General features: G+C 42.5%; 1 protein-coding gene across 1 annotated transcript in view; it reads left to right on the top strand.

Moving 5' to 3' along the window:
• The window catches only part of SULF2 (sulfatase 2), a 138,992-nt gene that overhangs the window by 36,869 nt on the left and 90,107 nt on the right, over window positions 1–12,016 (top strand). Inside the window, exon 3 of the mRNA XM_020984167.2 lies at window positions 6,259–6,498. Within this exon, the coding sequence (XP_020839826.1) occupies window positions 6,259–6,498 (240 nt within the window). The remainder of the gene's footprint in view (window positions 1–6,258; window positions 6,499–12,016) is intronic.

The following is a 12,016-nucleotide window of genomic DNA, read 5'->3' as shown; positions in this document are numbered from 1 at the left end:
AAGTGTAGCACCCATATGGGAAGCAAGGAGCCACCAGGCTGCCTACAAAGGGTGAACCAGCCTGAGGCTGACGAGGAGTAGAATTGGGGGCCCTTGAGTGGCCCCTTTATCATTCCAGCCTGGGTGAGATGGAGAGAACTGAGGCAAAAGGAAGGAATTGGAGAGAGGGAGAGAGAGACGGATTGAAGGGAGGAAAAATAACATTTCTCTACAGAACAACTTGGATAAAGTATAGCTGAAAAGGCCTTAGAGATGATCTAGTTCAACTCCCTCCTTTTACAGAGGAGTAAAATGAATCCTGAAGAGAAGGAAGGAATTACTGCAGATATACAGAATTGAGATTTGAACTCAACTACTGTGACTCTAAATCCAGTGCCCTTTCTGATAATCTATAAAGGGCATTGAGTCATGTTCAGGATACTGAAGCACCCTTTAGCATCCTCATTCTGTAAGACCATTGACTTAAAGCCAAAAGGGCCTTTAGAAGTCTTCAAATCCACCCTTGTCATTTTTCAGATGAGGAAACCGAGGCCCACAGAGGCTGAGCAATTTACCCAGGATCATACAGCTAGTAAATGTCTGAGGTAGGATTTGAACCCAGCCCTGCCTGACTCCTGAGTCCATCACTCTATCCATGATGACTCAAGATAATAATGATAACAGGGCTTTCATTCAACGCCATTGCCTTCAGAGCTGGCAGAAGGGAGGAGAAAAATTAATCACATAATCTCTCAGACAATAAAATGTTCGTTAATGAAAAATCCAATATTGCTTCTTCAAACATCTGCTTAATTGATTTCAGGTTCAAGAGCAAGTTTTCCTTGATGACCGTACTGTGCTAAGTCCTCAACAAATCCTTCCTAGTCATTTACACCCAGCTTCAAACAGGGTTTTAATATCCCCTACTTTAGTAGATGCCTCATTTGAAAAACAGATTGGGGGAAATCCAATATCATTGCTCTGTATTGAGTTACACATACACAATATTATTATTGCTAGCTGACAGACGTGAGCAGATCCCAGCACAAGGGTGGAAATCAAATATAACTGGAAAACAAAAGGATTTCCTCTCTCCGACTGGCCCCAGATTTCTGTGTTGCCCTTCGGCCTCCCTTCTGATCATGCATAGAGCCCTTCTGGAGGAGCCAGTTTGCTCCCCACTTGAATGTGGCTACAGAACAGGTATTGTAACTGGACAGGCTTTTCAGAAGTTGATCCAGCTACATTTTGGACATTCCAGAAACCCTTGAGGAATGGATGAAAGCAGGCAAAGAAATGCTAAGCCTGTGGCTAAAAGAAAACAGCCCCAAAGATTGGGGTGCATTTTTTGAGTTTCACTTTCTACCTTTCTTTACTGATTTCCGGCCCGCTTTCCTCCCACCCACCGAAAAATGGAATGTCCTTCCCCCACCTAACTAAACCTTAGCTGCCTTTCAAGGCCTCATTCTAGTTTTCAATATGAGGATCTTAGATTTGTAGTTAGAAGGGAAGTGAAGTGTCTTATCTGGGGTTACACAGGTAGTGGGGATGGAGAGGGAGGGATGAGGTAATAAGAGCTATGCAAATATATTCATTTTTATTGCTATATTTCTACACTTTGGATCCCTCTTTCTTTTTAAACAGATGAGGAAAGTAAAGGCCGAAGGAGGAAAGTGTCTGACCCGAGGTTATACAGGTACTAAGTAGCAGCGGTAGGATTCGAACCCAGCTCTCCCAGTTCAAAATCCATTTCTTTTCCCACAATTCCATACTGCCTTATCAGCCAACAAATTAATGGCAGAGTTAGGCCTGGAACCCAGGTATCCCAGCTCCTTATTCAGTGCTCTATCCACTAGACCACACCATTTGTGATCACCCAGTCTTTCAAGCTAATGGAGGCCTTCCGGCTTTCAGGATACCTGAATTAAATCAAGGCTTCTTTCTGAAATCAACTCTGCCCACAGAGTCCCTGGGTCTCCATGTGACAAGAAGGAGGCGGGGGGGGGGGCAGTGGTGAGTTCACCCAGTGTCCAGCGCAGTGGGGAGGTTCCATCATGGAAAAGAAAACAGTTTTCTATTGTTCTCTCGACATCTCCAGGCTGGTTTGTCTTGTTTAAAATATTTAAGGCTGGCCTCCCTAGCTCAGCACAGAAGGGTATTCTAGAGCCTTACCTGCCATCAGAACTGTCAGTCTGCATTAGTTCTAGCTCTTGGGCTGTGGAAGGCGATTAGATCATATGTTTTTGTATTAAAGATGGTTGATTTATAGAGCTGTGTCATTACACCAGTTTTATTAAACCAGGTTACTGTCCCCAAGGGGAGGCTTAACATGGAGTGCTATTTATGCACAGATGCCTCTGTCATTTAAGGGGATTGTTAAAACTGTACTTTAATAGCAGAATAACAAAATCCTCCTTCAGCCAGCCTGTTTGTTCAGGGGTGAGCTCACTTGACAAGCAGACTGTGCCTAGAGCTGGCACGCCAATGCACCATCCTCTTAATTGCAACAGAAATTAGAGGGATAACAACGTCACGAAGGCTTTTTTTTTTAAGGGAGTTAAAAAAAAAACTCCCCAAGCAAGAACCAGCCTTGCATGTTCTGGCTACTTCCTTTTGACTAATGTTATGTTTCAAGCTAGTTATTGCCAGAGAATCCATCCACCAGGTAGTATTGTCCTCTTCCCAGGTAAAGGTCGAGAGTGACCTTGAAATATCAGCCATCTTTCATTCCTTTACTGTTAAGAAAATGTGCCTGCATTTTGCCTGCAGGGACAGAAGGAAACGTTGGGTAATACTAGTTCTATTATCTCTTCTGATCAGCATTCATTGAATGTGCCATGAATGTGTGCAACCATACTGGCCCGTACGAGATTCATGGAGTATAGGATATGCAGTCACTGACTTCAAGGAGCCTTTTTCAAGTGCTTTCTGTTGCTACTTTTATTCATTCAACAAACATCATATTAAGCACCAATATGTGTCCAAAGTATTGTACTTTAGAGCAAGGTGGGCCCTGGAATATGAGACATAAAGAGGAAATAAAACAGAGTCCCTTCTCTCACGATGTTTGTTTTAGGTAAAGATCATCTAGTCCAGGGGTTCTTAACATAGGACCCAACATCCATAGATAGATTTCAAGGGATCTGTGAGTTTAGGAAAAAATTACATCTTTATGTTCACTAACCTCTTTTTCTATAGACTGTCTGCAAATGCAGTGACCACCATTCATGGGCCTGATCCTAATGCTGATTGGCGCTGCCACAGAAGGATGAAGCCTCCCTGTTTTTCCTCCCTGTGCAAATTCTCCCCTTCTCAGGCAGTCTGGTGGTGTTGTTTCCCTTCTGTTTTTTGTGCCTCTTATCATAGCTCAGAACTCCTGAATTCAATGGATCTACCAGCCTCAGCCTCCCCCCAGCAACAGGGATTATGAAAGTGTCCTGCCTCATATGGCTTTCACTAATTTCTAATTGAAATTAAGCATTTCCTTTATTAAAGGAAACGCTTAAAAATGGTTTTTTTTTCTGAGAAAGGACTCATAGACTCCATCAGACTAACATGGGTCCATAACATCCACACACAAAAAAATGCTTCAGAACCCTTGAGACTAGCCCACCCCCTGATTTTACTTCGAAGAAAACAGACCTTGGAATAAACCATCTAATAATAATTGTGCACAAAGAACAATTATCGATCATTTAATTAAGCTGTGAATCAGATGGTCCATCTGGGAAAGCAGCTCTTTCTCCCTCCACCTCCAACATTGGCATTTCAGTAAGTGTTCTAGAAGTTGGGCACAGTCCTGCCTTGGCAAAGTGCTCATTTAGAGAGTTCAACTAACTTTGTTAATGCCCAAGGTAATATATGATTTGTGCCAGCTGGTGGCAGGGAGAATTGATTAAAGTTGAACTTAACAAGGAGGTGATTTCATGCCATGCTCAAGCCCTGGCATTGTCTATACCCTCCCCTCACTCTCATGTGGCCTTGATACCAGATGTCTTACAGGCATTTCTGAAACCCTGAGGTGGCTGTTGAACCAGATAAGCTGTTTGGCTTTTTCCTCTCCCTTCCCTGGAGGGTTCCCACTAGCCTTGGATGACCTCAGAGAAGCCTAGCTGAAGGTCTCAGTGCCAAGCAGGAGGGTGCCATAGGATGTATGTGTGCTGCCAAGAGGGAGGAGGCATGGTAGAGTGGAGACCTCTCTGGATCTGCAGTCAGCAGACTTGGGTTCAAATATGGGCCTTGCTACTTGTACTGTGTTACCTGGAACAAGTCACCTCCAACCTCAGGCTTCTCATCTGTAAAGTGAGGGGCAGGTGATTTTGAAAGTTTGTCCTAACTTTGAAACCTGTCTGCCTCTGAGAGGAAGCTTTCTGGCCTTCTCCCTACTTATCTCTGGGACACTCTGCTTCTCCCCTTATTTGGTAGAAGTTTAAATGTTCAAGGATGGCGCTCTTTGATTCTTTGCCCTTGGGAAGAGGCTGAGAACCAGAGCTTCTAAGAAACACAGAATCCTGGTAAAGGATTCTCAGAGCTCAATCACGATGAATCTCTTTCGTAATAAGAATTCCCTCTACATCTCACCCAACGAGTGGTTACCCTCTACAGTCTCTAAGAGGCTTTCTTTTTTTTTTTTCATTTTTAGGCAATTGGGGTTAAGTGACTTGCCCAGGGTCACATAGCTAGTAAGTGTCAAGTGTTTGGTCTGAGGCCGGATTTGAACTCAGGTGCCCCTGACTTCAGGGCTGGTGCTCTATCCACTGCGCCACCTACCTGCCTCTCTAAGAGGCTTTCTATCAGGTAGTCCACAAGCATCTATTAAGCCCCTGTTACAGGCCAAACATCGGGATACAAAGGCAAAAAAAAAAAGAAAGAAAGAAACTAAAAGAAACAATCTGTGCTCTCAAGGTGCTTATGTTCTCTCCAGGAAGAAAACCTGTACATGCAGTGTATGCGTATGTGCAGAGTAACTCTATGCAGAATAAATATAGGTGAGAGAGATGGAGCACACTAGCATTTTGGGGATCAGGAAAGGCTCCTTGTTTGGTTCACAAACATTTGAGGCACTAGGTGCAGTACATTTCCTACTATGCCACCTCACTTATCACAAATAAGATACCATCATTTCATCCAAAAGGGAAAATTGTATATGGATATAATATTAATGTGACTTCAAATGCATATGAGAGTAGTATAAAGTCTATACTGTTAGATAAATGAAGAAGAAAGACCTTCCGTTGGAAGAGGGGAGAATAAGGGAAGGCTTCCTGTAGGAGTGGGCATTTGAGGTGGGCCTTGAAGGACAGAGAAACCATTCCCATGTGGAAGAGCAGTATGAAAGACAGCATGAATGAGAGTTTTTATACGGCATGCGTGTGTTTGTGGAGGAGGCTTGAGAAGACTAACCCAAGGACAGAGTGTCTCTTAGCTTCCCTAGCTTTCATCGAAACTCAGCTCACGGGACAGTTAGGTGGTGCATTGGATACAGCACCGGCCCTGAAGTCGGGAGGACCTGAGTTCAAATCCGACCTCAGACCAAGCACTTGACACTTACTAGCTGCATGACCCTGGGCAAGTCACTTAACCCCAATTGCCTAAAAAAAACAAACCACAAAAAAAAAAACACAGCTCAAATACCACCTTCTCCCAAAGGTCTTTCCTGGCCCTGCTAGTGATTAGTGCCTTCACCTTTCAGATTACCTTCTGTCTTATTCGTATGTAACATACCTAATTATTTATGTGTTGTTTCACTTGTTAGAATGTATGCTTCTTAAGAGTAGAGACTGTTTTTGCCTTTGTTTATATCCCCATCACATGCTAAGTGTTTAATAAATGATTGTTGTTGGGGAAGAAGACAAGGTTGGACAGGCAGAATGGTCTGTTATGGAAGCACTTTAATTACCAAGATTATTGGTTTGGATTATAAAACCTTGGACTAGGTAAATGAAATTGGGAGCTTGAGAAGACTTCTCCAGAGCATCTAGTTCAATCCCCTTATTTTACAGATATTAAAGAAACAACAACAACAACAAAAAAAAGAAGCTCAGAGAAAAGAAATTACTTGCTTGTGGTCACCTATCAAATTAGTGGCAGAGCCGACATTAATTCGACTCCAGGTCTCTAGATTCCCAGGTGGACAGGTCGGTGTGCGTGCGCACATTCTTGAAGATTTTGAAGACGTAAACCCGTATTGGCTCTGAGTGGAGTCATTCTGGGAGGGTGCTCTAGATAATCACGGGGTTTCTGTGTATCTACAGTCATTGGTGGGTTTTGTTGTTCCAGGGTCAATGCAAGTGATGAACAAGACACGGAAGATCATGGAGCAAGGAGGGGCTCACTTCATCAATGCCTTTGTGACCACCCCCATGTGCTGCCCTTCCCGGTCCTCCATTCTGACAGGGAAATATGCCCACAATCACAACACCTACACCAACAATGAGAACTGCTCCTCACCATCCTGGCAAGCCCAGCACGAGATCCGCACCTTTGCTGTGTACCTCAACAACACCGGTTACCGGACAGGTGAGACTGAGCCCAGTGGTTTTGGTGGTAGCCCGTTGTGAACGACACGCGTCTGATGAAAACCTCTCTGCCCTAGTTGTTATGTGAGGGGGTAAGACGTGGAGTACTTTATTCCAAAATCTCTCATTTATGGTGGAAGTTGCCAGATCTCACGTGAGTGTAACTGTGGTTTGAGATTCTAGCTCTAAGACCTGTGATCCTAGGAGAGGAATCTACCTAGCTTTCTTCCTACTTGTGTCTCACACATTCTAATGCTGTTCTCTGCTAAAAGAGCCTGTAGAAATAGTTGACTGGTTTTAAATTTTATTTTTTATTCTAAACAATGCCTCCCCCAAAAAGAGCATTTCCATATACACAGCAGAATACCAAAAGAGAATTGGATATGAAATTGTGACTCTTCATTTCATGCCACTTGCTTATGCATTATACCCTTTATATATTTTAAAATGTGTAATAATTCTACATATTACTTTCAAAATTTTCCTACTTGTCTGTGCTTCCTTCTGTTCCCATCTGTGCATTTAAAAATGTTTCTATGGCCTTTTTTTTGTCATCACTGTTGCTAACCCAAAATCTCCCAACACTTCCCCCTCCTAAATTACAACCCAAAAGACAACAAAAGCTCTTGTAACAGATAAGCAAAAACAAGCAAAAAGAATCCACACAGCGCCCATAAAATGACATACGTCCAGTGACATCAAAATGTGTCTCTTTCTGTACCTTGAGTCTGTTGCCTTTCTGCCAGGAGATGGGGAACATATTTCATCACAGGCCCTGTGCAGACATGGTTGGCCATTGCATTGACCCTAGTTCTTAAGTCTTTCAAAGTTGTTTTTCTTATGTTTTTGTTGTCCTTGTTCTCCTGGTTTTGCTCACTTCACTGTGGATCATTTTGTACTCTACAAGAGTCTCTGAAATTGTTTCTTTCATCATTTCTTACAGCTCAATAATATTCCATAGTATTCATATACCAAAATTTATTCGGCCATTCCCCAATTGATAAGCACCACTTCAGGTGCTAGTTCAGGGGTGAGGAACCTACAGCCTTGAGGTCATGTGTCGCCTTCTAGGTCCTCAAGTGCGGCCTTTTGACTGAGTCAAGTTTTACAGAACAAATCCTTTTATTAAGGGGATTTGTTTTGTGAAGTTTGGATTCAGTCAGAGGGCACTTGAGGGCCTAGAGGGCTACATGTGGCCTTGAGGCTGCAGGTTCCCCACCCCTGTCTTTTTCTTTACTTTGCTTTTTTTCTTAATCCTCTTTTCAAGATCAGGAAGTTTGCTTTGTTTATAGCTATTCTCTCTCCAATATTAGTCTCTCTTTTATAATCCTCCTTTTCCTATCCTTGCTTGTTTCTCTGTTGAGTTTGATGTATTTCTGTATAAGACTGTGTGTGGCCTCAGCCCTTTGTTTGTCAGATGAGAGCGAGCTTCATCTGATGCCCACTCCTCCAACCCCATCCTTCATGTCTGCACACTCTTCTTCTCACATACCTCACTTAGAGAAATAACATTCCATTCTTCCTACTGACCTACTTCTTCCTCCTTTTATTCTAATGTATTTATTTTACCCTCTTCAGACTTTCAAATTAACCAGTCTACCCCCCAGGACTTCTGTCTTTCTTCTTTGATTCTCTCAGTAACCTTTGAAGACATTAAAGTTCTGAAGAGACGCTTGTTTCTTGTCTCTGCATTAAAAAGTTAGCATCATATCATCAGATAGCTCCTTCCAAATGCTCAAATCAATTTACATTTCTAGGATTCTCTATGCTTTCATGTCTGTATTTCAACATTCCTAATCACTTGTGGTCTTTTCATCAGAAATACTTGAAAATCTTCTATTCCATTAAAAAGGTCAATTTTTTTCTTTGTAAAATTATACCCATTTTTGCAGGACAAGTTATTCTTGGTTGTAAGCCTATATTTTGTGCCTTTCAGAATATTGTATTCCAAGATCTCCTCTCATTTTAGTAGAAGTGGCAGATCTTGTGTGTTCCTGACTGTGGGGTTTTGGTACTTAAATTACTTCTTTCTAGATGTTTGCCACATTTTTCCCCTTTGACTTAGAAGTTCTGTGTTTTGCCTATTGCAGTGGTTCCCAGTGTTTTTTGTTTTCCAAATCCCTTTCAACCACAATAAAAAAATGCTATGAACCCCAGGGGCAATTTAATATACTATTCAGAATATTTTTTACAATTACTGCTTAATAATCCATTAAAGAATTTCTAGTGTGAACCCCTCGAACCCTTGTCATGAACTTACAAATGGGAGCCACAAGACTATATATCATCCCTAGGACTTTTTCTTTGGGGATTTCTTTTGGTTTTGTGGTTTTTTTGTTTGGGCAAGACGATTGGGGTTAAGTTACTTACCCAGGGTCCCACAGCTAGTAAGTGTCTGAGGCTGGATTTGAACTCGGGTCCTCCTAACTCCAGGGCTGGTGCTCTATGTACTGTACCACCTAGCTGCCCCTCTTTTAGGATTTCTTGCAAGAGCTGATAAGTAGGTTCTATCTTAATTTTGTCCTCTGGTTGTAATAGATTTGGGCAGTTTTCATTTATGATTTCATGAAATACAGTATGCAGGCTTTTTTTAAAATCATGATTTTCAGGGAATCCAATGATTCTTAAATTATCTCTCTTTGACCTGTTTTTGGAATAGCTTTTTTTAAAAAAATCCCTGTGATTTGGCCAATTTCTAGTGTTCATCTGCCAAACTCATTTTCTGTAGCATATTAGCTCAGTTGCAATGCATTGAAAAAAACCCTTGGACTGGGATTCAGGAAACCTAAGCTTTCTTCTTGACTTAGCTAATGACTGTCTGTGGCAAGTTGTTCGCTATCTGTTCAGCCCCTGGAGAATATCCTGTTTTATGTGCTTCATTCCTGAATCTGTTCATCCTGCTCTACTTTCTACTCTAACCCAAGAGGTTATGAGGCTTTTCATCCATTCATCTGAATTCACAGAGATAGGGACTGGACCTGTGATTTCACTGATACTCTTAGATGAGGAAACTGCTTCCACCAGTGCAGACTAGCACATTCTTTGCAACGTATAGTCTTAGTTAAAGCACTAGGAAGTTAAATGACTTTTCCAGGGTCACACAGCCAGTATGTGCCAGAAGCTGGACTTCAACCCAGGTCTTCTTGGCTCCAAGGGCAGCTTTCTATCTACAGCCCCATGAGGCAGGGACTTAACATTTTTTGTTGTCCCCATTTTACAGATGAGGAAGACAGGAAGGAAACAAGCATTTATATAGTGCCTTCTATGTGCCTGGCATTATACTACGGGCTTTACCATTATTATCTCATTTGAGATATCTCAAAACAACTCTGGGAGGTATGTGCTATTATTATCTCCATTTTACAGGTGAGGAAACTGAGGCAGACAGGTTGTGAGTTGCCCACAGTCACACAACTAATAAGTGTCTGGGCTGAATTTTAACTCATCTTCCTGACTCCAGGCCCAGTGTACTATCCACTGAGCCTCCCAACCTTCTCTATATTGATGAAGAAACTGAGGCCAAAGAAGTTAAGTACTTTGCCCAAGGTCACAGAAGTTATGATTGTCAGAATTAGAGCCCAGGTCCTCCCAGGTTGTCAGAGCAGCCCTGTGAAGAAGGTTCAGTGATTTACCCAGAGCCATCTATCTAGTTAGGGTTAGAAGGAGGTATTCCAACTCAGATCTGCCCTCATTCCCAGTCCAGCACTCTAGGGCATGATGCTTCCTCTCAAGAATTTGACAGTAGTGACACAGGTCCCCTTTTACCTACCCTATGGACAGGCCCCAAAGCCCTAGCCATGAAAGCCCGTTTGTCAGGTGCCTGCTGTATCAGGAGCCAGGCACCACAAAAAGCCTCTCAGGAAGCTGCAGCTGGCATGGAGGGCAGGAGAGGGTGCAACCTTTGCCCATGGCCCACCATCCCATTCTGGACTACTGAGTCACATTTTTATGCTTCTCTTCTGTACTAAACAGAACCTTCACTGCCTCTGGGCTCTATCTGCCTGGCAAACTCATCTTGAAAGGGATAAATGGATGTGAAGGGACCTCTTAGCCTTGTGGCTGTATCCCCTGCATCTGTGGTTCCAGGCAAAGAGTAGATTACCTGATCCTCCAGGTCCAAGGGAGACTGGCCAAGGTCACAATTTGCTGTACCTCTCTTTACCATTAAGTTCCTAACTTTCATAAGTGGGAAGTTTACCCCCAGTTTATTTTTCATATGCAGATTTCAAAGAATGCCATTTTTAGCTATGACCTCAGGCAAGTTGCTTCCTCCTAGGAGGCCTGAGTTCCTCTATAACAATCAGTCAATTAATCAATAAACATTTACTAAGTGCCTACTATGAGCCAGACATTGTACTAAGTCCTAGGATACAAAGACAAAAATTATTTCATCTCTGCCCTGTAGGAGCTCTGTCCTGTAATAGCTGGGGGAGACAACATATACATATGTATTTATATATCAGAGAAATAAAAAATAGATGTAGAGTGATGGAGGATGGGCGTGGGACAGGAAAGGCCTAGCAACTGAGAAGATCAGGAAAAACTTCATGTAGAAGTTGCTTGAGCTGAGGCTTGAAATAAATTAGGGATTTGGGAAGCTGGAGGTGAGAAGGAAGTGTATTCTAGGTTGGAGAGAGAACCAGTGCAAATGCATTGGTTGGGACATTGTAAAGAAGTTGGAGATGTGAGAAGGCCCATGTGTCTGGACCATATTGAGTGAGAAGCAGCAGGGCTGGAAATATAGTCTGGACCCAAATTGTGAAGGGCTATGAAAGCCAAACCAAGGAGTATATAGGTGATCCCAAAGGTGAATAGGGAGCCATAGGAGTTGATTGAGTAGGGGAGTGACATGGTTGGACCTACACTTTAGAAAATCCATTTGAGAAGCCAAGTGGAAGGTGAATTGCAGTGGGGAGAAACAGGAGGCAGAGAGACTAATTAGAAGACTTTGGAATAATCCACACAAGATGTTATAACGACTTGAACTTGATGACCCTGAGTGGAGTGAAGAGGGGATGGATGGGAGAAAGATATCGAGGGAAACAACAACATTTGAGCATTGAATGGATATGTAAGATGAGGGAGAGTGAAGGATCAGGGATGACACTGAGGTCATGAAATTGGCTTACGATAAGGATGGGAACGTCCTAGACAGAAATAGGAAAGTTAGAAAAACAGATAGGTTGGGAAAAAAAGGTAGAAAAAGAGGGAAGTTAACCATTTTTTGGACATGTTGAGTTTGAGATGTTATAGATACCTTTGGGAGCTGATACGGTCACCAAGAAAAATTGTAGCGAGAGAAGGCCCAGAACACAGCCTGGGAGTGTACCCACAATTAGGGGGCATGATATGGGTGATAATGATTGGTATTTATTTAAGGTCCCTTCCAGCTCTAGAATCCTATTTTTCTGATATTCAGAGTGATTTACTTCAAGTGACCACCATCATCATCAAAGAATGATGCTGGAAGAATCACTCCTTGGGACAGATCATCTCCCTGCTCACATTGTAGAAAATAC

The sequence above is a fragment of the Phascolarctos cinereus genome, unplaced genomic scaffold (genome assembly GCF_003287225.1).
Source record: "Phascolarctos cinereus isolate Bilbo 61053 unplaced genomic scaffold, phaCin_HiC Scaffold_2;HRSCAF=192, whole genome shotgun sequence".
In the NCBI taxonomy this organism is placed as follows: Eukaryota; Metazoa; Chordata; class Mammalia; order Diprotodontia; family Phascolarctidae; genus Phascolarctos; species Phascolarctos cinereus.
The sequence above is the reverse complement of the archived record's forward strand: the minus strand, read 5'-3'. Positions and strand labels throughout refer to the sequence as shown.